The 27,414-nt window shown below is 41.6% G+C and overlaps 1 protein-coding gene across 1 annotated transcript; it reads left to right on the top strand.

Annotated features, from left to right (window-relative positions):
* Positions 1-264: 264 nt before the first annotated feature.
* On the top strand, positions 265-25,399 carry SARAF (store-operated calcium entry associated regulatory factor). Its single transcript, XM_086380881.1, has 6 exons — positions 265-538; positions 13,041-13,219; positions 16,679-17,096; positions 18,975-19,104; positions 23,228-23,379; positions 24,589-25,399. Exons 1-6 carry the CDS (start codon positions 436-438, stop codon positions 24,612-24,614), a joined length of 1,008 nt encoding a protein of 335 aa, XP_086237007.1. The 5' UTR covers positions 265-435; the 3' UTR covers positions 24,615-25,399.
* Positions 25,400-27,414: the final 2,015 nt, after the last annotated feature.

Below are 27,414 nucleotides of genomic sequence, written 5' to 3'. Positions count from 1 at the left end.
CCCACGGACAGAGAAACCTGGCAGGCTACAGTCAAAACAGACTCGAAAAGAGTCGGACACGACTGAGCGACTAAGCATAGCAGAACCCAAAGACTTTGCCTAATAATGGTTTCATTCTTCAACTACAGCACCTTTGCGCTAAACCCTCAGGTGGCGGGCTGTCATCCCGGCTCACAGCCTGTGCACCCGCCCTTGGCTCCGCCCCTACGGCGGCGCCTCGCTCACAGCGGCGGCCACTCGGGTCCTCACACGCGGCGCAGCGGCAGTGACGTCAGAGTGGCGCACGGGCTGTTCCTGCGGCAGCGGCTCTGCGGCAGATCTGCCTTTCTCGGCGGCCCGAGCCACCGGCTTCAGTGCGTAGCGGCGCGTAGACACCTGCAGCCCCAGTTTGGGCCGCGAGTGCCCGGCTGCCGCGCGCCATCTTCGTCTAGCGCCATGGCGGCGGCCGGCGGGCCGGCAGCGGCCGGACGCTGCGCTCCGTCCAGCCTCCTTTTGCTCCTGCTGGTCGTGGGCACAGCCCAGTGCTGGGACGAGCGCGGTGAGTGCCGCTCACACTCCCCCTTTCCCGCTGCCTTCAGCCAGCGGAGGACCATCTTCGCTCGCCGCCCCTTGAGCCCTTCTGCCGTAGTTTCTCCTTTCCGTCCTCCCGCCTGTCCTGCTTGCGCTTCCCCGACGTCCTCCCGGACGGGTGAACTGTGGGGAGGGGTCGGGTCGGGTCGATCCTGGCGTGGTTACCATTCCCTTCTCTTCTCCTTGGACTCCCGGAATTGGCCCATCTTCTTTCTCGGCCAGCCCTTGTCCCCCGAGTCTGGCTGGCAAGCTCGACCCTCGCCTGCGCGTCCTGCTTTGTTGTCGACTGTCTGACGTCGTCGTCGCTGGCTCTTGTCTTGGCTGCCTGTTGCTATACCTGGCGGTTGCCACAGCACCCGCAGTGTCTGAGTCACACTTAGTGGACAGGCCGCAAACCTTCGAGGTAGATTGTTGTTGTTGTTCAGTCGCTCAGTAGTGTCTGACTCTTTGCGAACCCATGGACTGAAGCACGCCAGGCTTCCCTGTTCTTCCATCTCCCGGAGTTTGCTCAAGCTCATGTCCATTGAGTCGATGTTGCATCCAACCAGCTCATCCTCAGTTGCCCCTTCTCCTCCTGCCTTCAGTCTTTCCCAGTATCAGGGTCGTTTTCGTTGAGTCGATTCTTTGCTTCAGGTGACCAGAGTATTGAAGCTTCAGCATCAGTCCTTCCAGTGAATATTCAGGGTTGATTTCCTTTAGGATGGACTGGTTTGATCTCCTTGCTGTCCAGGGGGCTCTCAAGGTTAGCAGAGACATAGACTGTACTATATATGTGAGGACAACTCATGCTGCTGCTTCTGACTATTACAGTGAAGTCCATTGCATTACATAAGCTTTTCTCATTGAATTAAAAAAAATATACATTATTTTGGTGATGATACATAATAAGTGATTTTTAAGAAAAAGTTGTTTTATATCACTGTGTTATTAGAATTTTCTAACGACATTTTATGGGAACGGTAATATCCTATATAATTAATATGTATGTGTGTATATATACAGTCCCATCACTTCATGGGAAATAGATGGGGAAACAGTGGAAACAGTGTCTGACTTTATTTTTCTGGGCTCCAAAATCACTGCAGATGGTGACTGCAGGCATGAAATTAAAAGACGCTTACTCCTTGGAAGGAAAGTTATGACCAACCTAGATAGCATATTAAAAAGCAGAGACATTACTTTGCCAACAAAAGTCCGTCTAGTCAAGGCTATGGTTTTTCCAGTGGTCATGTATGGATGTGAAAGTTGCACTGTGAAGAAGGCTGAGCGCAGAAGAAATGATGCTTTTGAACTGTGGTGTTGGAGAAGACTCCTGAGAGTCCCTTCGACTGCAAGGAGATCCAACCAGTCCTTTCTGAAGGAAATCAGCCCTGGGATTTCTTTGGAAGGAATGATGCTAAAGCTGAAACTCCAGTACTTTGGCCACCTGATGTGAAGAGTTGACTCATTGGAAAAGACTCTGATGCTGGGAGGGATTGGGGGCAAGAGGAGAAGGGGATGACAGAGGATGAGATGGCTGGATGGCATCACTGACAAGATGGACATGAGTCTGAGTGAACTCCGGGAGTTGGTGATGGACAGGGAGGCCTGGCGTGCTGTGATTCATGGGGTCACAAAGAGTCAGACATGACTGAGCGACTGATCTGATCTGATCTGGTATATACAGACAGACAGTTTTTCCAATTAGTAAGTGATGCATGCTGTTAAATTGGAGTGATGTAAAAAATGATTTTCAAACAATGAACATATCACTTATGCTTTGCGGAGTAAAGATGTTAAAGCATGGAAAGTGTACCAGTATTGCAGTAGTGATTTGATGATGGGAAATGACTGTTTTTGAACCTAAGCAACAGATTTATTTTTTTAGCTTCTTATTTCTATTTTTAAATGCTAAAAAGAGAAGATGTTATTTGTAAGTACTTGACTTTGATTACTCCTTTGATGTTGATGTTTACTAGAAAGTTAAGTTGGATTTAAATGTACATTTTACCTATGTATTTCTAGAAAGTTTTATATAGATAGGAGACTTTGATCAGAATTATAATTTATAAACTGGATTAAAACATTAATTAGTTGAACCTTCAATCCTTTCTTAAATAAAGAAGTGAGGTTTACAGATGAGTCAAGGGAATGAAAAAAAGGAACCAAATTTAAATCAATGGTGAACTGCTTCCTGGTAGCTCTTAGTCTGCCTGCTCTGTAAAACTATTGTTCTGGAACAAAAGGCACTGAAATATTTTCAGAGTAAACACAGTCTTAACTACTTGGCCTTCACTCTCTTTTGAGGAACTGTTTGTCTTTTGTTTGACTTTGCATGCATGCACTTTGTCTTTAGCTAACACAAAGTAATAATGTGCCCAGAAAAGAAAAATTGTACCCGTTCTAAAGAGAATACCTAAAATTTTAAAAAATTCTTTATTGGGCTACATTGTATTTGTTATTCTTCTGGGTGTTGGATACATAGCAGTGAATAAACAGTGTTTTGCCCTGAAGGAGTTTACATCTGTTGACAAATAGACAAACAAATCAGGTAAGAAAAAGTGTTGTATTGTAAGTAGTGGAATGTGTATGTGTACTCAGTTGCTCAGTCGTGTCTGACTCTGCAACCCCGTGGACTGTGGATTCCCAGGTTCCTCTGTCCGTGGAATTTTCCAGACAAGAATACCGGAGTGGGTTGCTACTTCCTGACCCAAGGCATCGAACTTGCATCTCCTGCATTGGCAGGCAGGTTCTTTACCACTAGCGCCACCGGGGAAGCCTGAACAATGGTGTGGACGTTGATAAAAATAGGATAAGGAGGACAGAGTGTGTAGGTAGAAGCAGGGAGTTTGAAAATATACATTAGTCAGGGATGAAATCACATTTAAGGTGATAATTGATGAGAAATCTGAATGGACGGGTGTGCTATGACCTGTGTTTTATTTTATTCTACTCTATTCTATCTAGTTGTATCAGGAGGAACCCTTGGAGAAGGGTTAGGCTACCCACTCCATTATTCATGGGCTTCCTGGTGTCTCAGATGATAAAGAATCTTCCTGCAATGTGGAAGACCTAGGTTCCATCGCTAGGTTGGGAAGATCCCCTGGAGGGGAGGGCATGGCAATCCACTTCAGTATTCTTACCTGGAGAATCCCCATGAACAGAGGAGCCTGGCAGGCTACAATCCGTGGGATCACAAAGAATAGGACACAACTGAGCAACTAAGCACACACCACACACATGTGTGTGTATATGTGTGTGTGTGAACTTACATATATATCTAATATGACCTGTATTTTAGAGGCTCATTCTGCCTGCTCCTTGGAAAACCATAGCGGGTGAGGGTGTGGGGGAAGCTGGGAGGCCAGTGAAATTCCAAGAAAGGTGATGGTTTGGGCCAGGGGAGAAGCAGTAGTTGATGAGAGTGGTTGGCTTCTCACTTGTTTTGAATGTAGAAATGACAAGATAATTCTGCTGGATTAGACATAGGGGTGGAAGGAAGAGAAAAGACAAAGATGACTTAATGGTTTTTGGTCTGAGTGGCTAGAAGGACGGAATTACCATTTCCTGAGATGGGGGATTGTGGGAGAATCAGGTTTGAGGGAGTTTGGTTTTGTTCATCTTAAGCTTGAGACCTCCTATGAGTAAATTTCGATTTGTGAGTCTGGATTTCAGGGAACTCTGTGTGACCCTTGACTGATGTGGAGTAAGGTTGTGAGCATTTTGTTCTTAGACCTTGTCTTATTTCAAGCTTCTGTAACAAAATAACATAGACTGGGAGCAGCATTTATTCCTCAATTTCTGGAGGCTGAGGAGTCCAAGATCAAGGTGCCAGCATATTTGGTGTCTGGTGAAGGAACCAGAGATCAAATTGCCAACATCTGTTGGATCATGGAAAAAGCAAGAGAGTTCCAGAAAAACATCTATTTCTGCTTTATTGACTATGCCAAAGCCTTTGACTCTGTAGATCACAATAAACTGGCAAATTCTGAAAGAGATGGGAATACCAGACCACCTGACCTGCCTCTTGAGAAATCTGTATGCAGGTCAGGAAGCAACAGTTAGAACTGGACATGGAACAACAGACTGGTTCCAAATAGGAAAAGGAGTACATCAAGGCTGTATATTGTCACCCTGCTTATTTAACTTCTATACAGAGTACATCCTGAGAAACGCTGGGCTGGAAGAAGCACAAGCTGGAATCAAGATTGCTGGGAGAAATATCAATAACCTTAGATATGCAGATGACACCACCCTTATGGCAGAAAGTGAAGAGGAACTAAAAAGCCTCTTGATGAAAGTGAAAGAGGAGAGTGAAAAAGTTGGCTTAAAGCTCAACATTCAGAAAACGAAGATCATGGCATCTGGTCCCATCACTTCATGGGAAATAGATGGGGAAACAGTGGAAATAGTGTCAGACTTTATTTTTCTGGGCTCCAAAATCACTGCAGATGGTGACTAGCCATGAAATTAAAAGACGCTTACTCCTTGGAAGGAAAGTTATGACCAACCTAGATAGCATATTGAAAAGCAGAGACATTACTTTGCCAACAAAGGTTCGTCTAGTCAAGGCTATGGTTTTTCCAGTGGTCATGTATGGATGTGAGAGTTGCACTGTGAAGAAGGCGGAGTGCCGAAGAAATGATGCTTTTGAACTGTGGTGTTGGAGAAAACTCCTGAGAGTCCCTTGGACTGCAAGGAGATCCAGCCAGTCCATTCTGAAGGAGATCAGCCCTGGGATTTCTTTGGAAGGAATGATGCTAAAGCTGAAACTCCAGTACTTTGGCCACCTGATGTGAAGAGTTGACTCATTGGAAAAGACTCTGATGCTGGGAGGGATTGGGGCAGGAGGAGAAGGGGATGACAGAGGATTAGATGGCTGAATGGCATCACTGACTCAATGGACATGAGTCTGAGTGAACTCCGGGAGTTGGTGATGGACAGGGAGGCCTGGCATGCTGAAATTCATGGGGTCGCAAAGAGCTGGACACGACTCAGCGTCTGAACTGAACTGAATTGAAGCCCCTCTTCCTGCTCTGCAGATGGCTGTCTTGTTCTCACATTACAGAGCGGGGGTGGGGAGATGGGGGAGCCCTGGTCTCTTCCTATTTTTACAAGGGCACCGATCCCATCACTGGGGCTCAATACTCATGACCTCATATAAAACTAATTGCCCCTCAAAGGCCCTGTCTCCAAATGCCATCTGTTGGGGATTAGGGCTTCACATACAAATTTTGGGGGACACAAAACATAGCAACGTTTAGGATCTCTAGGAGGAAAGATGCTGTGGAGTTACGGTAATGAAAACCCATAGGTATGCGTGTGCATGCTAAGTTGCTTCAGTCGTGTTGACTCTGTGCCACGCTATGGACTGCAGCCGGCCAGGCTACTCCGTTCATGGGGATTTTCCAGGCAAGAATGCTGGAGTGGGTTGCCGTGCCCTCCTCCAGGGGATCCTCCCAACCTAGGGATCGAACCTGCTGCATCTCTTACATCTGCATTGGCAGGATAGTTTTTTTTTTCTTTTTTTTTATTTTTTTACCACTAGTGCCACCTGTGGAGAAGGCAGTGGCGCCCCACTACAGTACTCCTGCCTGGAGAATCCCAGGGACGGGGGAGCCTGGTAGGCTGCAGTCCATGGGGTCGCTAAGAGTGGGACACGACTGAGCGACTTCACTTTCACTTTTCACTTTCCTGCATTGCAGAAGGAAATGGCAACCCACTCCAGTGTTCTTGCCTGGAGAATCCCAGGGACGGAGGAGCCTGGTGGGCTGCCGTCTATGGGGTCGCACAGAGTCGGACACGACTGAAGCAACTTAGCAGCAGCTGCAGCAGCAGCAGCTGTAGCAGCAGTATGGGTTTAATATACAATATTTTATTTTAGTGTAATTCTGAGAAATTTAGATCTTTGGCTCACATGGAATTAAGTTTTTGTATAGTCTTAGGTGGATTTTATTCTGGGGCTTCCCTGATGGCTCAAATGGTAGAGTCTGCTTGCAGTGTAGGAGACCTGGGTTCAGTCCCTGGGTCAGAAAGATCCCCTGGAGAAGGGAATGGCAACCCACTCTGGTATCCTTGCCTGGAGATTTCCATAGACAAAGAGCCTGGTGGGCTACAGTCCATGGGATCACAAAGAATCAGACACGATTGAGTGAAAATTTCTATTTCTCTTTCTGTAGGTAAGTTTTATTCTAATTGTATAGTCAGTTATGACAAAACATTTATTAAAGAAGGCATCCTTTTTCTACTAAATTAAAAAGCCCACTTTATCTTGTATTGACTTTCCACATTTATCTGGATTTATTTCTAGACTTTCTTTTGTTTCACAATTCACTAGTCTATTTCTGTTACTGTTATTTTGATTATTTTAAGTTTATAGTAAGCTTTATCACCTGGTAAAGCAATGCCTTCTTTTTTTTTTTTATTGATGTATTGACTGACAATGTTTGTTTTAGGTGTCCACATATGTGTGGTATTTTTTTTTAGATTGTTTTCCATTTAAAGTTGTTACAAAATAATGACTGTATTTCCTTGTGCTGTGTAGTCTATCCTTTTAGCTTATTTAAGCAAAGTATTTTTCAGAAAATTTTTTGGCTAATTATAGACATTAATTTTCCAAAAGCCTTTAACATAATTTCTTTCTAGTTCCAAGGAAGCCCAGTTGGAAGTGCCTTAAATTTATTTAGGTTTTATTTATATATATATTTTCTTATATAGATCACATATTGACCTTAAGTTTGTTTCTAGATATTTTATGAATGTATATAGTAATTATATATATATATATGTATAGTATATATATGTAATTTGTTATATAAAAATATAGTAATTTGTCAGTAATTTGAGAAAGGCTTTAAATTTTCATCTGTAATTAGACATTACAGTTATAAGAAGAGCTTTGGCCTTTTGGTTATCTGACAAAATATCCAACCGTCTTGTCAAATTCTCCTAATATAACAGAGTTGTCTTTTGGGAAGTTCTCTTGGATTTTGTAGGTTCAACAGCTCTAAATAAAATGTTATTTTTTCTATTCTCTGTACCAAACATGACAGACAGTGTTTGATGATTATTCAGAAGCTGTTTTCTTCTTTCTTCTCCTTGTCTTTTTCCATGTACATATTGAAAAAGTCAAATACTCATTTTACTTGAATCTCTTGACACTAAGTGATCTTGTCAATCTACTGGAGGAATTCTGGGGGAAGTATCTTTAAGTTTTGATGGAAAATTATTAATCTTATTTCTCTGTTTTCTTTCAACCCTCTCTTTTTTAAAATGATGAAATACTTTAATATCAATTACAGGCCATAAGTAAATCCTTCAGTATAAACCTTTTTTATATGAACTTTTCCCTATATAGTAAAACTAACATTTTCCTAAGTCACTTCAGTCGTGTCTGACTCTGTATGACCCCAGAGACGGCAGCCCACCAGGCTCCCCCGTCCCTGGGATTCTCCAGGCAAGAGTACTGGAGTGGGGTGCCATTGCCTTCTCCAAAACTAACATTACATCTAACAAAATTAAGCCTAATTTCTTAATATCAACTGATTACTTATTCCATATTCAGATACCACAGTTGTTCCTAAAATGTCTAAGCTAGTTTGTTCAAACCTGGGCCCAGTCTAGGACCATGCATCGCATGTGATTGAATTATCCCTTAAGTCTTTTGAAAATGTGGAAGGGTCTCTTTTTTTCCATGCCCCTGCTTTGCTGAAGGGATTGGGCCAGTTGTTCTTCAGAATATCCTGCCTTCTAGATTCTGTTTTCTCATGGCATTGTTTTAGCTAGTAAACTGAGTGCTAGGTTCCAAGGATTGATTGGATTCGTATGAAATACTTTGGCAGGTTACATCACTGGAGATGGTGTAATACAATCTGTTCTACCTTTGGCAGTGCTAAATTTGACTAGTGGATTACAGTGGTTCTGTTTCTCCCTTGTGAAGTTACATTTCCCCCTCTTGTGACTGGAAAGCACTTGTGTAATGTTACTTGGCACCATACCAATATCCATTTGCTTAATGATTTTAAAACTAGTTAGTCCGAATCTGAATCTGTTTCTTTAGTGGGTTGTAAAATGATGATTTTTCTATTTCCTCTGCTTTTATTAACTGATATTCTTCAGTAAAGTTGAGATTATCTATTGTTTCAGATTATAGTTTTGGCTAGAGAGTCAGGATAAACATTTAATTTAAAATCTTTAATTGCTAGTTTTCAAGTTAAGGAGGTGATTGATTGGTACTCACTTTAAGTATAGACAAATGAGTTTTTGGCTTTCTCTTTGAGTATTATTATGGATTCTTGGGTTTTTATAGATTGAACATGATTTGCCAAGTACAGTCACTGTCTTGCTGGTCCGTCTTGCTTTTGGTGTCTTAAGATCTTTCTAATCCCAGGATCATAAACATATTCTGTTGTGCTTTCTTCCAGTATTTTAATTGGTTGTATGTTTTATGGTGATTGTTTAACTGTCAGGGATTAATTTTTATATGTTGTGCTCAGGATGATCAATTTTCCTAATCCTGTGATAGTGTTACTATAGGCTTAACAGGTTTAATTGGGGCTTCTCTGGTGGCTCAATTGGTAAAGAATCTGCCTGCAATGCAAGAGACCCATGTTCGCTCTCTGGGTGGGGAGATCCTCTGGAGAAGGGAATGGCAACCCACTCCAGTATTCTGGCCTGGAGAATCCCATGGACAGAGGAGCCTGGTGGGCTATAGCCATGGGGTCACAAAGAGTGGGACACGACTTAGTGACTAAACCACCATATAGGTTTGATTACATAAATTTTGTTAGCTTTAGTCCAGTTTTCCTTTCTTTGTTACTGGTTTTTGGCTGTCTTTTTACTATTGTTTTATGTTATTATTTTATATTATTTTTAGTTTTGTTTTGTTAACAGAATATGGCCAATAAGTCTCAGTTCAGTTCAGTCGCTCAGTCATGTCTGACTCTTTGCGACCCCATGAATCGCAGCACGCCAGGCCTCCCTGTCCATCACCAACTCCCAGAGTTCACTCAGACTCACATCCATCGAGTCAGTGATGCCATCCAGCCATCTCATCTCTGTTGTCCCCTTCTCCTCCTGCCCACAATCCATCCCAGCATCAGAGTCTTTTCCAATGAGTCAACTCTTCTCATGAAGTGGCCAAAGTGTTGGAGTTTCAGCCTCAGCATCAGTCCTTCCAATGAACACCCAGGACTGATATCCTTTAGAATGGACTGGTTGAATCTCCTTGCAGTCCAAGGGACTCTCAAGAGTCTTCTCCAACACCACAGTTCAAAAGCATCAATTCTTCAGTGCTCAGCCTTCTTCACAGTCCAACTCTCACAGCCATACATGACCACAGGAAAAACCATAGCCTTGACTAGATGGACCTTTGTTGGCAAAGTAATGTCTCTGCTTTCTAATTTATTAATTTTTTTTGGTAAATAAGTATAAATAGGATATGTATTTGCTGATGTCAGGGAATATCTATGATTAGGTGGAAAATCATGGGAAGACTCATGTGCACTGTATGATTCAATTATATAAAAATAAACAAGAATCAAAACAGCCTCTGTACATGTATGTTTGTGTGATCAAGAAGCTACTTGCCAGGTTGCTAGTTTTGGTTATCATAGAAATATAAAGTTGGAGGAAGAGTGGATCTCTCATTTTAAAGGGAAAACGAGTTACTTTTAGACTTTAAAAAACTATAAAATACATATATATATTTCACAACTATGTATGAGCTGGGGAGCTGATCTAGGGATGTAGCTTCGTCTCAAGTTTCCATGGACTGCTATTTAAGAGCTGCCATTTCCTGTTCCTTTAAGGATTCCATTATGTGCGTCAGGTTGGTTCTCCGTTTTCTCTCCTGCTGGTTTGGCATTTGGCTTATACTTAGGACCCTGGTGGCTCAGAGGTTAAAGCGCCTGCCTGGAATGTGGAAGAGGCGGGTTCGATCCCTGGAAGATCCCCTGGAGAAGGGAATGGCACCCCACTCCAATACTCTTGCCTGGAGAATCCCATGGAGGGAGGAGCCTGGTAGGTTACAGTCCATGGGGTCACAAAGAGTCGGACACAACTGAGCTACTTCACTTTCACTTTCACTTTAGGACTAACTACAAGTCCAGGGCTTCCCTCATAGCTCAATTGGTAAAGAATCCACCTGCAATGCAGGAGACCCCAGTTCAATTCCTGGGTTGAGAAGATCCACTGGAGAAGGGATAGACTACCCACTCCAGTATTCTTGGGCTTCCCTTTTGGCTCAGCTGGTAGAGAATCTGCCTGCAATGCGGGAGACTTGGGAAAGGCTACCCACTCCAGTATTCTGGCCTGGAGAATTCCATGGACTGTATATTATAGTCCATGGGGGTCACAAAGAATTGGGCACCACTGAGCGACTTTCACTTTCACTAGTCTGCTTTCACCTTCCAGAATTCTGTTGCCATCTCCTTTTCTGTTTTTCTTCACCTTGTTTATTCACATCATCAAGACAATTCGTTTATTGTACTTTCGGTGGCATTTGAGAGGCAGCACATTCTGCTAATTTGACAGGTTGATTATAGGGAATTGGGTGCTAACAAAATGGTAGAAAGTGATGCCTGCTTCATCTGTCGGAGAAGGCAATGGCACCCCACTCCAGTACTCTTGCCTGGAAAATCCCAAGGACGGAGGAGCCTGGTAGGCTGCAGTCCACGGGGTCGCTAAGAGTCGGACACGACTGAGCGACTTCACTTTCACTTTTCACTCTCATGCATTGGAGAAGGAAATGGCAACCCACTCCAGTGTTCTTGCCTGGAGAATCCCAGGGACAGAGGAGCCTGGTGGGCTGCCGTCTATGGGGTCGCACAGAGTCGGACACGACTGAAGTGACTTAGCAGCAGCAGCAGCAGCTTCATCTGTAGCAGTGAACAATAGGTGGCTTCCATCAAGCCTCCTGGCATCCACAAAGCTAATTATGAGGCAGTGGACAGCGTCAGAAAAACCCTGAGCCCCGTGCCCGTCTGCTAGCCAGAGCGTGGTCTGAGGTGAAGCTCTGCCCTCCTCCGGGACTCTTGCTTGAGTTCCCCCGGTTGACAGAACCAAGATCACTTTCAGAAACTGTAGCTTTAAGAGGTTTTAGGAGTCTTTTAGCTTTGCAAGAAGTTAGTACCAGTTTGAGGGAAAAATGGATGTTGAGTGAACCAGTCCACAGTCTCTTACATCATAATCCGAGGATGATAAGTAGGAAGATTTTTCATTTTCCAGTAACACTTTAAAACTAATTTATGTACATCAATGCTGGACTTAATTTCCTTGTTTTGACGTCTTCTTTTTAAACTGCTTTGTCAGTGTGATTTTTAATTTGTAAGATAATGTAACTGTTTCTAACCTTTTAAAATTTTGAAATATTTAAAATATTTAAATGCACAGAAGTATACTAGGAAAATCCCATATCCTCACCAGCCAGTTTTATTGAATCTTCACATTTTACTGTATTTGCAGCAAGTCTCTTCCCAACTGCAAAGTAATAAAACATTAGAGATAGAGAGCTGAAGTCTCTTATCTCCCTCTCTCCTCAGAGATACTCTGCTATTTAGTCATTCCTATGTGGTTTTCATTGGAGAAGGCAATGGCACCCACTCCAGTACTCTTGCCTGGAAAATCCCATGGACGGAGAAGCCTGGTGGGCTGTGACTGAGCTTCACTTTCACTTTTCCTTTCATGCATTGGAGAAGGAAATGGCAACCCACTCCAGTGTTCTTGCCTGGAGAATCCCAGGGATGGGGGAGCCTGGTGGGCTGCCATCTATGGGGTCGCACAGAGTCGGACACGACTGAAGCAACTTAGCAGCAGCAGCAGCAGCATGTGGTTTTCATATATTATTATATACATATATAGACTTTAACAGTAAGTAGTGCTGTGTTGCCAGTTTTCAAGGTTCATGTAAAGCTATCCTGCTAAACATTCTACAACGTACATTTTGCTTGAGATGTTTTACTGTTTCTATTGTGATACATGTATTCTAGTTCACTCATTTTAACTGCTGTAGATTTTGGGACTTGGCCAATTGTATTAAACCATTTACCTGTTGACAGACATTCAAGTCATTAAATATGCTCCAGGAGCATTCGTGTACAATTTTTGCTTTTTAAATTAACCGTCGATGTTGTCATACAGTAGAACAATTACTGTACTACTGTAGTACATTATTTCAGGGTAATGTACTTTTGCCTCTGATTTGCAAAACTTATGTAGAACTTACGATAGAGAAGCTGTTTCGGGGGCATGCATCCTGAAATGAAGGGAGGCCTCAGAGGTGTGACTTTCTGAATTTTGTGCGAAAGACCTGAAGGATGTTGTGATGGCTTTGGGATTTGGGAAACTCCTTCGTCTACTCTTCCGTGGTCATCCTCAAAAGGCAGGAAAGACTGACTTTTGAAAGTATTTCCCACCACAGGAGTTTGACTAGAATGAATCTTTTATAGAACAAGATATTTACCATCTGTTTATCTGTGTCCTTACTGTTTCAGACAGAATACTGTTGCGGGACATAAAAGCGCTCACCCTCTACTATGACCGCTATACCACTTCCCGGAGGTTGGAGCCCATCCCACAGTTGAAATGCGTGGGAGGTACAGCTGGATGCGACTCTTACACCCCTAAAGTCATACAGTGTCAGAACAGAGGCTGGGATGGTTACGATGTACAGGTAATACTCTTATGTCGATGCCAGTCTAAATTGAATTTTTTTCATAAAACTGTTTATTGAGATGTTGTTCAGTATTTTTGGGAAGCACATATAGAAAAATCTAAGGTTACACTGAAATATATAAATATAAATCAGTCATCCATTCTCTGGAAGAAAGCTTCTACAAAAGACATGAACTGCTTTTAAAGCCTGGAAATAATCATTGTAATTTTTATGCCATAACTTTTTTCTAAGTCATTAGTAAGTTCTTAAAACTTTTCATGTACTTGGAGGGTAGGGGGATGATTTCTTCTGGTTGTTACTTTTCTGTCATTCCTCAAAGAATACCAACCTACTCTTAAAAAATAACAGTGATTATTAAGGCATTGTACATGGTAAATAGTGTGGTTACATGTGTCGCTATTATGCTTCAAATTTTTAATTTTTTTAAAGTTGTTTTTGAACTGAGGATGGTTACTTCTGAATGAAAACATTTCACTGGGCTTTGTTTATTGTCTTTAAGTCTCAGGTATTTTGCTCTTAGGCTCGACCATCTCCTTGAAGTTCCAAAATTTACTGTCCTTTAGAAATGGAATAGATTTTATTAACTGAATTCAGTTTAAATCAATACTACTAGATTCTCCTTTGTATCCTATCTGCTTTCAGAAGGACATAAGATGGTTGGTCATCTGGCAAGAAACTTGTGTTGACAGTTTACTGTTCCGTCAGAGTGGTAGTCTTATTTGATATAGTCTTTAGCCAAGTTTATGCAATTCAGGGAGAGGGTTCTTATTTGCTTGGTGATACTTGCTTCACAATACTTTTTTATAGTCTTGCTCACTGAACCATGGAATCTTCAGGTTAAAGCTGAAATTATTTTTGTATTACTTTTCAGTCTTGATGGAAAAAAGATACTATCAGTAAAGTCATTCACTAAATGTATATTAAATAGTATAATACAAAAATGAATGATGGAGTCACAACCCCCGAGCTCTCTTCCTAGTAGAAAAGATGAGACAAGCGCTCACATTACATCTAGGTGTCAGCAAAGCATTGTAAAGTCATGTGTTGTTGGGGGGGTTGTGAAAGACTTCAAGAGGAAATCTATGATGTACTGTGTTAGTAAGGAATGATAAGATTTTTAGAGCTGAAGAGATGGAGAAGGGAGTAAATGGCAGAGCAAAGAAATCTAGAGGCCATCATACATTGACTTATGTTTAGTAGCAGGAGAGAGCCTTGTTTAACTCTGAGAGTTTAAATATAATAATTAAAATCCACTTTGTATATGATATTAAGGAAATGACAATTAACATGAAATACCAATAGAGATTGAGTTTGTCTTATTTACCTAAATCAACAAGCTTTTAAATCTTCCTCCAAATAAAATTATTTAAAAAATGGAATAGTGGTAGCAACAACAGTACAATAGAAAAATTATATATTATATTATCTAAATTAAAAATTTTTAGTCTTCCAGAAAGTGAAAAGGATGTATGCAAAAGGAGAAAGCTTTTGCAGTCATATATCTGATTGGGAACTTGTGTCCAGAGCATGTGAAGAACTGTTACAACTCAGAAGACAGATAACCAAATTTAAAAGTGGATTAAGGCATTTAAGTAGACATTTCTCTAAAGAAGATATATAGATGGTCAATAAACATATGAAAAAAAATGTTCCACATCATTAGCTGTCAGGGAAATAGAAGTTAAAACCTCAATAAAACACCAGTTCATACCCAACAGGATGCCTGCCATCAAAAAGACATGATAACAAATGTCAGTGAGGATGTGAGACTCATACACTGTTGTTGGGCATGTGAATTGGTATAGCTACTCTGAAACACTGGCGGTTTCTCCAAAGTTTAAAACCTAGAGTTACTGTATGCCCCAGTCATTCCACGCCTAGGTGTTCACCCAAGAGAACTGGAAACGTGCGTCCACACAGAAACGTATGAAATGTTTGCCGCAGCATTATTCACAAAAGCCAGAAAGTAGAAACAGCCCAGATGCCCATCGGTGATGAACGAAGAAACAAAGTGTGGTATTTCCATAGGATGGAGTATTTTTGAGCCACAAAAAGGAATGAAGTGCTGATTCATGCTACATGTGTGAACCTTAAAAACATTCTGTCGAGTGAAAGAAGCCAGGCACGTGGGATACACAGTGTATGTTTCCATTTCTGTGAAATGCTCAGAGTAGGGGAGTCCTTGCAGCCAGATGGGCGGTTGCCGAAAGTTGCGGGGAAATGGAGTGACTGACTGCTCATGGAGATGAGATTTCTTTTGGGGGTGATGAGACTATTCCAAAATTGGTTGTGGTGATAGGTGCACAGCTCTGTGAATATACTACAATCCAATGAAATGGGTGAATATATAGTATGTGAATTATATATGAATAAAGCTGTCACAATGTATCTGAAGTTTGAGAGAGGAAGATACTGTCCTAAAAAAGAGAAGCAACAGAACCAGTCATATCTATTTGAGCGTACCTTTTAAAAAAAGTTGTTAGAGAAGCTTTTAGCTGGAAATAGTTACAAAATTCAAACTAGGCCTGGACTTTTTTTTTTTTAAGCTGGAAATTTTTGAGGCTAGCATAGATTCTTTTTGCGTTTTTCTAAGTATCTTTAGAAAAAGCTTTAAGCAATTGCTTCTTGGATTGGAGCTTGGGAATGGTAGTGCATGGTTTTTATAGAATTTGTATGGAAAGTTTTTCTCTGAAGGTTATATACTATTTCTAATGCTGTATGGAGCTACCAGATACTCGTATATGATGCTAATTATTGAAACTTAATGTTTAAAAAAACCTCTATTTTTAAAGAAAACTTCTTCAGCAACAGTGATTAAAAAGTCGACATTTAAAAAAATTTGCTTAAAATTTGTAAATTAGGGAAGGCTTAATATGTACAAAAGAATTCTTCACATCTGTATTTAAGAAATAAGGAATAAATGAGCAGTCCTGTACCCACCACCTAGCTTCAGTATATCGTGAACATCACCAATATCTTTGAAGCCCCTGGTTTGCCCTCCCCCAGCACAGAAATACTCATTCTGAATTTTGTTAATCATTCTCTCGCTTCATTTTGTTGTCTGGCTTCCCTGGTAGCTCAGTTGGTAAAGAATCCGCCTGCAATGCGGGAGACCCCAGTTTGATTCCTGGGTTGGGAAGATCTGCTGGAGAAGGTATAGGCTACCCGCTCCAGTGTTCTTGGGCTTCACTTGTGACTCAGCTGGTAAAGAATCCACCTGCAATGCGGGAGACCTGAGTTCGATCTCTGGGTTGGGAAGATCTCCTGAAGAACGGAAAGGCTACTCAAGCCAGTATTCTCACCCAGAGAATTCCATGGGGTCCATGGAGAAGTCCATGGGGTCTCAGAGTCAGACACGACTGAGACTTTCGCTTACTCATACAGCTCAAATAATGTATATTGAGTGAAAAAAAAATCTTATGATTCTAATAACCCATTTCTACTTTTTCTTTACAGTGGGAATGTAAGACTGATTTAGATGTCGCATACAAATTTGGAAAAACTGTGGTGAGCTGCGAAGGCTATGAATCCTCTGAAGACCAGTATGTACTTAGAGGTTCCTGTGGCTTGGAGTATCAGTTAGATTACACGGAACTTGGCCTGAAGAAACTGAGAGAGTCTGGAAAAGAGCATGGCTTTAACTCATTCTCAAACTATTACAGTAAGCTGTACTCCCCAGAGTCTTCTAGCCTTGGTGGGGTGGTTACCATCGTGGTGCTGCTTGCTATTGCCTTTGGAGTTTATAAATTCTTCCTCAGTGATGGTCATGAGTCACCTCCACCATATTCTGAGGATCCTCCATATTCCCATCGTTATCAGAGATTCAGCAGCTCGGCCGGGCCTCCTCCTGCAGGCTTCAAGTCTGAGTTCACAGGTATGTTTCCCTAGGCAATGGCAGTAAGTAAGGTAGAAGTCAGGCAGTGAATCCTGTGCGGGTTTCTGAAGTAGAAAAATGCTCACCAAAACAGATTCGTCTTCTTATTTTTTACTTTTGACTTCTTTTACCGCTTTGGTTTTCTCATTTAAGTCACTTGTGATTACTATTTTAAGGATGCGTGATTAAATTATAAATTATCTAGTCAGACTTATTAGATTTGGTAATAACCTTAAACTCTGTTTCATACCATACACAAAATTTTATTCATTAAATATTACAGAGTTCAACATAAAAGGTACAACAGTTAGTTTCCAGAAGGAAACATAGGAAAATATTTGTCACGCTAGGCAAAAATGTCTTTGAGTACAAAAAATGCCAGCAAAAAAGAAAAGATGGATAAACTAGATTAATTTAAATTAAGAATGTCTAGTCATCTAAAAACAACTTTGAGAGAGTGAAAAGGCAAGCCAGAGACTGGGAGAAGGTATTTGTAAAACGTATTTCCAACAAAGGATGTGTGTCTACAATAAAGAACTCCCATAAATCAGAGAAAAAGACAACTGAATTTTTTAGTGGACAAAAGATTTGAACAGCTCCTCTTTTAAAAAATTACTATAGTAAAAGAAGATGTCCAGATGTCCAGTAAAAATTTGAAAAGGTTCTTAGCATCATTCATCTTCAGGAAAATGCAGATTAAAACCTGAGTTCTCAATTAACCACCATTTAATCATAATGGCTGACATTAAAAGGGCAGACTACCAAGTAATGGCAAGTCTGTAGTTAACTGGAACTTGCTGGAAGAGGTTGAGATGATAAAGCACTATGGAAAACTGTCAGTATCTGTTGAGACCAGACACACGTCACCCAGTGACCCAGGAGTTTCATTCCGAGATGCACACCTGAGAGAAATGCACACATGTGTGCACAGAAAGATGTGCACGGGAATGCTCAAGGCAGTTTATTCGCAGCAGCCAAAAACTAGAAACAGAAAGTCTGTAAACATTAGGATAAGACAAATTGTTTTTTTTTTTCTTACGCATTAGAATACTGTAGAAAAATTTAGAAAAAACAAAATTGATACATGCAGTGGTGAAGGTCGACTCTCATGGACATAATATATAGCAGACACAGAAGAATATCTCTGTATGATTTATAAAAAGTTCAAGACAGGGTAAAACCGAAGTGTAGTGAAAGAAGTCAGAGTCGGCTTTTCTCTGACGTGGGAGTTGTCATGAGGGAGGCTCTGGGAGCTGGAAAGGTTTTACTGACATGGGGAGTGGTTACACGCATGGGTAGTGTATGCAAACACGTAGGATTAGCTGTAAGAGCTGTACACATAGGGTTAGTGCCTTCTTTTACAGATATCATACAGCAGTTTAAGAAAACCTTCCTCTGAACAGAAGATATTTTTTGGGTCTCTTTTAAGACCTGACTTCCCTACTATCAAATACCCTCCACTTGGATTCCTCCACTAGACACTCAGGTACAGCTCTCACCTGGCGCTCCTGGAGACGCCCACAAGGTAGAAGGGAAGTTACTCTGACACGTGTGGTCGTCTTCCAGTAACTAATCTGGAGCAGGGCGGATGTGACCTTTCAGGAAGAAACTACCTTCCACTGTCCTAAAACACATCTCTCCTCCTCCATGTATGTGGGAAAGTGAGGCACTCCTTAGTTATAACAATGTTTTATGAGTACATTTTTTGAATATAACTTGTTTATAAGTTGAGACCAAAGTATTATTAAATCAGCCAGATGAAGCAATTGAAATGTTGTATTTTACCTTTAGTTTTGCAGGCGTAAAAGGTAAAACTATTTTACCTTTAGTTTTGATTTGTTTAAGAGAGGATACATAAGAAATCATTTTTATTTCCAGGACCGCATGGTGCAACTGCCGGTTTTGGCAGTGCTTTCACTGGACAACAAGGACATGAACATTCAGGACCTGGGTTCTGGACTGGCTTGGGCACCGGAGGGATATTAGGATATTTGTTTGGCAGCAACAGGTAGGCTTTGCATTTATCTTATCTGCTCTTTAATTCAGCCTTTCTTTCAGTTCAGATCAGTCGCTCAGTCGTGTCTGACTCTTTGCGACCCCATGAATTGCAGCACACCAGGCCTCCCTGTCCGTCACCAACTCCCGGATTCACCCAAACTCATGTTCATCGAGTCGGTGATCCATCCAGCCATCTCATCCTCTGGCGTCCACTTCTCCTCCTGCCCCCAATCCCTCCCAGCATCAGAGTCTTTTCTAATGAGCCAACTCTTCACATGAGGTGGCCAAAGTATTGGAGTTTCAGCTTTAACATCAGTCCTTCCAATGAACACCCAGGACTGATCTCCTTCAGAATGGACTGGTTGGATATCCTTGCAGTCCAAGGGACTCTCAAGATTGTCTTCTCCAATACCATAGTTCAAAAGAATCAGTTCTTCGGTGCTCAGCTTTCTTCACAGTCCAACTCTTACATCCATACATGATCACTGGAAAAACCATAGCCTTGGCTAGACGGACCTTTGTTGGCCAAGTAATGTCTCTGCTTTTGAATATGCTATCTAGGTTGGTTATAACTTTCCTTCCAAGGAGTAAGCATCTTTTAATTTCATGGCTGCAGTCACTATCTGCAGTGATTTTGGAGCCCCCCAAAATAAAGTCAGACACTGTTTCCACTGTTTCCCCATCTATTTGCCAAGAAGTGAGGGGACCAGATGCCATGATCTTCGTTTTCTGAATATTGAGCTTTAAGCCAACTTTTTCACTCTCTTCTTTCACTTTCATCAAGAGGCTTTTTAGCTCCTCTTCACTTTCTGCCATAAGGGTGGTGTCAGCATATCTGAGGTTATTGATATTTGTCCCGGCAATCTTGATTCCAGCTTGTGCTTCCTCCAGCCCAGTGTTTCTCATGATGTACTCTACATAGAAGTTAAATAAGCAGGGTGACAATATACAGCCTTGACATACTCCTTTTCCTATTTGGAACCAGTCTGTTGTTCCATGTCCAGTTCTAACTGTTGCTTCCTGACCTGCATACAGATTTCTCAAGAGGCAGGTCAGGTGGTCTGGTATTCCGATCTCTTGAAGAATTTTCCACAGTTTATTTTGATCCACAGAGTCAAAGGCTTTGGCATAGTCAATAAAGCAGAAATAAATGTTTTTCTGGAACTCTCTTGCCTTTTCGATGACCCAGCGGATGTTGGCAATTTGATCTCTGGTTCCTCTGCCTTTTCTAAAACCAGCTTGAACATCTGGAAGTTCACAGTTCACATATGGCTGAAGCCTGGCTTGGAGAATTTTGAGCATTACTTTACTAGCGTGTGAGATGAGTGCAATTGTGTGGTAGTTTGAACATTCTTTGGGATTGCCTTTCTTTGGGATTGGAATGAAAACTGACCTTTTCCAGTCCTGTGGCCACTGCTGAGTTTTCCAAATTTGCTGGCATATTGAGTGCAGCACTTTCACAGCATCATCTTTCAGGATTTGGAATAGCTCAACTGGAATTCCATCACCTCCACTAGCTTTGTTCATAGTGATGCTTTCTAAGGCCCACTTGACTTCACATTCCAGGATGCCTGGCTCTAGGTGAGTGATCATACCATCGTGATTATCTTGGTCGTGAAGATCTTTTATGTACAGTTCTTCTGTGTATTCTTGCCACCTCTTCTTAATATCTTGTGCTTCTGTTAGGGCTCTACCATTTCTGTCCTTTGTCGAGCCCATCTTTGCATGAAATGTTCCCTTGGTATCTCTAATTTTCTTGAAGAGATCCCTAGTCTTTCCCATTCTGTTGTTTTCCTCTATTTCTTTGCATTGATCGCTGAAGAAGGCTTTCTTATTTCTCCTTGCTATTCTTTGGAAGTCTGCATTCAGATGCTTATATCTTTCCTTTCTCCTTTGCTTTTCACTTCTCTTCTTTTCACAGCTATTTGTAAGGCCTCCCCAGACAGCCATTTTGCTTTTTTGCATTTCTTTTCCATGGGGATGGTCTTGATCCCTGTCTCCTGTACAATGTCACAAACCTCAGTCCATAGTTCATCAGGCACTCTATCTATCAGATCTAGTCCCTTAAATCTATTTCTCACTTTCAGTGTATAATCATAAGGAATTTGATTTAGGTCACACCTGAGTGGTCTAGTGTTTTTTCCTACTTTATTCAATTTAAGTCTGAATTTGGCAATAAGGAGTTCATGATCTGAGCCACAGTCAGCTCCTGGTCTTGTTTTTGCTGACTGTATAGAGCTTTTCCATCTTTGGCTGCAGAGAATATAATCAATCTGATTTCGGTGTTGACCATCTGGTGATGTCCAAGTATAGAGTCTTCTCTTGTGTTGTTGGAAGAGGGTGTTTGCTATAACCAGTGCGTTCTCTTGGCAAAACTATTAGCCTTTGCCCTGCTTCATTCCGTATTCCAAGGCCAAATTTGCCTGTTACCCGACGTGTTTCTTGACTTCCTACTTTTGCATTTGTCACCTGTAATGAAAAGGACATCGTTTTTGGGTGTTAATTCTAAACGGTCTTGTAGGTCTTCATAGAACCGTTCAACTTCAGCTTTTTCAGCATTACTGGTTGGGGCATAGACTTGGATTACTGTGATATTGAATGGTTTGCCTTGGAAACGAACAGAGATCATTCTGTTGTTTTTGAGTTTGCATTCAAGTACTGTACTTCGGACTCTTGTTGACCATGATGGCTACTCCATTTCTTCTAAGGGATTCCTGCCCGCAGTAGTAGATATAATGGTCATCTGAGTTAAATTCGCCCATTCCGGTTCATTTTAGTTCGCTGATTCTTAGAATGTCGACGTTCACTCTTGCCATCTCCTGTTTGACCACTTCCAGTTTGCCTTGATTCATGGACCTAACATTCCAGGTTCCTATGCAATATTGCTGTTTACAGCATCGGACCTTGCTTCTGTCACCAGTCACATCCACAGCTGGGTATTGTTTTTGCTTTGTCTCCATCCCTTCATTCTTTCTGGAGTTATTTCTCCACTGATCTCCAGTAGCAATTTGGGCACCTACCGACCCGGGGAGTTCCTCTTTCAGTGACGTATCGTTCTGCCTTTTCATACTGTTCATGGGGTTCTCAAGGCAAGAATACTGAAGTGGTTTGCCATTCCCTTCTCCAGTGGACCACATTCTGCCTTTCTTTAGAGGCTTCTTTGTCTTGTAAATTTGACTGGATTTGTTAAGGAAGTAAATTCTGATGACATTACCCTGTTAAATCAGATTCTCTGGGGGTGGGGAAGGAATGCTGTCTCTTCTTCGATCAGTGTTATATGTCTTGTTTTCTTTCCCATGTCATGCTTACAGATTTGAGATAGGAGAAAGATGTTGACATCTGAGAAGGCAGGAAAGAATGCAGCATTTGGGGCACAGCTGGCATTCTGGTTAGTTGAAGAATGATAGAAGCAAGGGTCAAAAGAGCTGGGGACCCATTTTTTTAATGTCTTCAGTGTTAACTGTAGTTTAAGTTTATAGTGTATTTGAGTGTGAATTCAGAAAGGAGCCTTTATTTGCGTCATTTTCTTCCTTCATAGCAAGGACCATAAGAAGGGCAGAAATATGAAACAGTATTTATTTCATGTTAATCCTCATATGGTGGGCTTCCCTGGTGGCTCAGTGATAAGGAATCCCCCTTCCAAAGCAGGAGACATGGGTTCGATCCTGGGTTGGGAACATCCCCTGGAGGAGGGAATGGCAACCCACTCCAGTATTCTTGCCTGGAGAATCCCACGGACAGAGGGGCCTGGAGGACTGCAGTCCATGGGGTCGCAAAGTGAAAAAGTGAAAAGTGAAAGTTGCTCAGTCGTGTCCAACTCTTTGCGACCCCATGGACTATATATAGTACATGGAATTCTCCAGGCCAGAACACTGGAGTGGGTAGCCTATCCCTTCTCCAGAGGATCTTCCTGACCCAGGAGTCGAACCGGACTCTGCTGCATTGCAGGCAGATTTTTTACCAAAGAGTTGAACACAACTTATCGACTAAATAACAACAACAAATCCTCATGTACCAGAATCACTGTGGAAAAAAGTACTCGATAAAAATTGTTTCCTGATAGTTTAGGAACAGGAAGGGATTTAAAAATCACAGTCACAAGGAAAATGCCTGCCCTGCTTTTTTCTTTTCAGAGCAGCAACCCCCTTTTCAGACTCGTGGTACCCGTCCTATCCTCCGTCATACACCAGCACGTGGAATAGCCGGGCTTACTCACCGCTTCGGGGAGGCCCCGGAAGCTCTTCAGCATGTTCAAGCTCAGAGCCAAGAACCAGAACAGCATCAGGTGAGAGCAAAAATCAGTAAGTTCCTGTTCAGTAGAGTACAGAAGTAATTTGGACCTTACGATGATTATATATTTAGCAGTTATGGTTTATGTGGTATACCTGCCAGAAATATTAATTGCATAATTAATTGAGATAAAAATACAATTCAGATTCATTCTTTCCTTCCACTTCTCTTCTTTAAAACTCAAACAAGAATTTGGTTTAGAGACTCACTTCTACTGCTAGGGTTTAAGTTAAACCTGAACATTGGTATTCATCTATGTTTAATTCTGTTAAATCTCTAGGGGTCCTTTAAGCTCTAAAGTGGGAATTTTCTAGGTAGAAGGCTGAACATTTCAATTAATTAAAGCTTAATAAAAATGTATTGAGCCAGTCTTCAATTTACATTATTGTCAAAAATATGTTTATTGCAGTTGCTAAGAGGAAATTCTGTAAAGAAGCAGAGATGAGATATATATATAAAAATTAGTTGGGGTTAAGCATCCAGCTAATTAGCAGAGAATGGGGGTAGTGGATGATGAAGCAGTAGTAGATTGCTATGGGTTGGGTTTTTCTTCTCTTAGTAGAGGGTAGAAGTTACAGAACAGTGAATAATTCTTGAAATTAGGAGAATAGAAAACTCATTCTCTGCAGAAACAAGAATTGTAAGAAACAATATATATCAACTAGAAAGAAATTTTTCTTCTTACATGAAGAAAATCATAAACATTAGCAAATAACTTACAGGACAGTCTGAAAAAGGATGAGAACAGATGGAGACACTCGTGGTCTTGTAACGTGTTAGTGTGTGTGTTGCGTGCGTGTGTGCGTGTTGACTAACATTTACCATCAGAAGTCCACAACCCTCCCCCAGGTTGCTTCTGTTTACCACTGGAGTCAGGAGAGGCAGCAGGGCCTGACCTAGGCCTCAGGGGCCTCTCTGCTGTTTGGCTTAGACTTTGAGACTCGCCCCCAGAGAACACATCTTTGGTTTCCTGATTAAAAGTTATTCCCAGCAACCATGATGCTGATGGCAGGACTGGAAGGGCTGCTGGGGGCCAGGGCGGATGCTCTGTGTCCTGCACAGCCCTGGACCACAGCGTGCTTCTCTTCTCCCCTCATGTCTCTTACTCATTTGCTGACAGTAAATGTGTATTATTGTTGTCATTTTATAAGCAGTTCTAGTGCATTTAATAAAACTAATATGAAATTTGCTCTTCTCCTTCTAGGATATGGTGGAACCAGAAGACGATAAGAAAGTTAAAAGTTGGGGTCAAACACTGGACGCAGAAGTTCTGATGTTTCATCACTTTCTCTTATAAAACATGCTCCCTCCTAACAGCTGGGGAAAGGGAATATGCAAAAGTTCTGTGGTGTTTTGTCCTGTATGGCTTTCTGTATTCTGTTATTTGAGGCTAAGAATTGACATATGACAGAACGCTTCTGTAGACAACTGTATGTTTGTGTAACACGCAGATGTGTGTTATATTTGAAAGTGATGACTCCTGTGAAATGCTAGGAATGTATCGTGTAATTTCTAAAACCTGTGATGCCGTAAGAGTAAGAGCGAAGGCTTTATACCAGTAGACGCTGAGTCAGAAATTTCAGTTTTAGGTGGTCTTAGTAGTTGATTCATTATATCATAGAAATGATAACAAGCTGTGTGGTATGTCTTATTGAGTGTTTGCTGTTCTCCAAACATTTAAACCAAGCTTTGGACTGCTAATTATACTTTCCTGTATGTTTTGATCACTTCTGAGCTCAGGAGCTTTGAATCTGTCAGTGGTGGGTGGGGTTCTGGTAGATGAGAATTACGTTTTTTTTAAGGAAAAGGTAGAAAATAAGTATCTAGAAGGTTGTCATGAATGACTGTGCTGACAAAAATGCCTGAAACCTCCATATTCATTTTTTAAAGAAGGAAAGTTCAAGTGCTTCAAAGTTTTCTAATAGCAGAAGCATGCAGTTTTCTGTGGAATCTCAAATGTTGTGTAGCAGTCTCTTTCAATCTTACATTAAAATGACAGAAAAAGTAAAAACAAAGGGTTTTGTTCTTTCTATCAGCCTCGACACAAGTTGGTGTTACTTTTTTCCCAAAGGAAAAGGGATTCACGCAGAAGTCCTCTCTCCCCAAACAGTATTTTCCTGTGGTCGTCTTGCCTTAGCTACCCATCACACAGAAAACCTCAGTTCAGGAATTCCCAGTTATACTCATTAAACATCATTATTTTGCAATGGAAGACAAGAACAGATTTGTGTTGTTATTATCACTACATATGCTACTAATTCTTAAAAAAATTTTTTTTCTTTTATTGAGATAATAGTTGATGTACAGTATAGTGACTCACACTTTTTAAAGGTTAAACTTCCCTTATTTTTTGTTGTTCAGTTGCTCAGTCTTGTCCGACTCTTTGTGACTCCATGGACGGCAGCATTCCAGGCTTCCCTGTCCATCACCAACTCCCAAAGAGTGCTCAAACTCATGTCCCTCGAGTCAGTGATGCCATCCAACCATCTCATCCTCTGTTGTCCCCTTCTCCTCCTGCCGTCAGTCTTGCCCAGCATTGGGGTCTTTTCTAATGAGTCGCCTCTTCACATCAGGCGGCCTACTACTAATTTTTATATCTACAGTAGTCATTGTACCTTAACCAGTGGGTTTCAGGATTCTTGCTTTTTAAAAATTCCTCCAGGCTTCTTGCTTCCTTGAAAATCATGGATTGGATAACTTTGGAAAGCAATGCCAGGTTGTATTTTTTCTGACATAGAATGGCTCATGGTGTCTCCTAATCAAAAACTGTTAAGAAGTCACCTGTCATGGCACAGAGAATCTAAAACTTCAAAATGTGTATTGGCAGCATTGGTTGCCACTGCCTGCTGCTGCTGCTAAGTCGCTTCAGTCGTGTCCAACTCTGTGCGACCCCATAGACGGCAGCCCACCAGGCAGCTTTTCCTAAATTCTTTTTTTCTTTTCATCACTAGAGGGCAGTAATGCTCCGCTATACAAAGTTAGTGGGCAGTGCTGTCTCTGCTGCTGCTAAGTCACTTCAGTCGTGTCCAACTCTATGTGACCCCATAGACGGCAGCCTACCAGGCTCCTCCGTCGCAGGGATTCTCCAGGCAAGAACACTGGAGTGGGTTGCCATTTCCTTCCAATGCATGAGAGTGAAAAGTGAAAGTGAAGTCGCTCAGTCGTGTCCGACTCTTCGAGACCCCATGGACTGCAGCCTACCAGGCTCCTCCATCCATGGGATTTTCCAGGCAAGAGTACTGGAGTGACGTCTCTACTTTGAATATTTTGTGGGCTGTAAACCTGCTGTAGACCTTTTAGGGAGATAAGCTTCTCCCGGCCTGCTACCAGAATATAAGGGTTGCTTATATTACAGTTTTTCACACAAGATGCTTCTGACCTATAAGAACCAGAGACACTGGTCTCCCATTTTCAGTCACATAGGACTTAATTCTTTGCTATACAAGAAAGTAAATCCACATTTGGATGATGTCTCATCTTTTTCACTGTTGCCACTCAGGTTCAAGTCACCATCATTTGTCATTCAGTGAGGTCTATGCTGATGGCTTGCATCCATTAGGATAGACCGGTAACAAACAATCCCCAAGTCTGACTAGCTTAAATCAAACAAGTAGGGGTTTCTGCTCATCACAGTTACTCAGGGATTCTGGTTGATTGGAGCCTCCTTCTGGCATGTTCTGCTGTGGCTGTCACAAGGGAAGGGTGTGTGGAGAATCACACACTATTCTTAAATGGCCAGATTTCCTCAAATTAATGAACACTTGTTCAAGAACATCAGAAACATCTATTGACTAAAGTTTTTGAGTTCCAATAGGACAAGCTTTTTAAAAATAAGACACCTCATTTAGCGTCACTTAAAAATATACAAAAGAAAAGTGAAAGTATCAGTCACTCAGTTGTGTCCGACTCTACAACCCCATGGACTATAGTTCACCAGGCTCCTCTGTCCGTGGAATTCTCCAGGCAAGAATACTGGAGTGGGTAGCCATTCCCATCTCCAGAGGATCTTCCCAATCCAGGGATGGAACTC

This window comes from Bos grunniens, chromosome 27 (genome assembly GCF_055505025.1).
Source record: "Bos grunniens cultivar Pamir isolate PY7600 chromosome 27, Bosgru_T2T1.0, whole genome shotgun sequence".
Lineage (NCBI taxonomy): Eukaryota > Metazoa > Chordata > Mammalia > Artiodactyla > Bovidae > Bos > Bos grunniens.
Note: the sequence above shows the minus strand (reverse complement) of the source record. Positions and strands in the feature narration are given on the sequence as shown.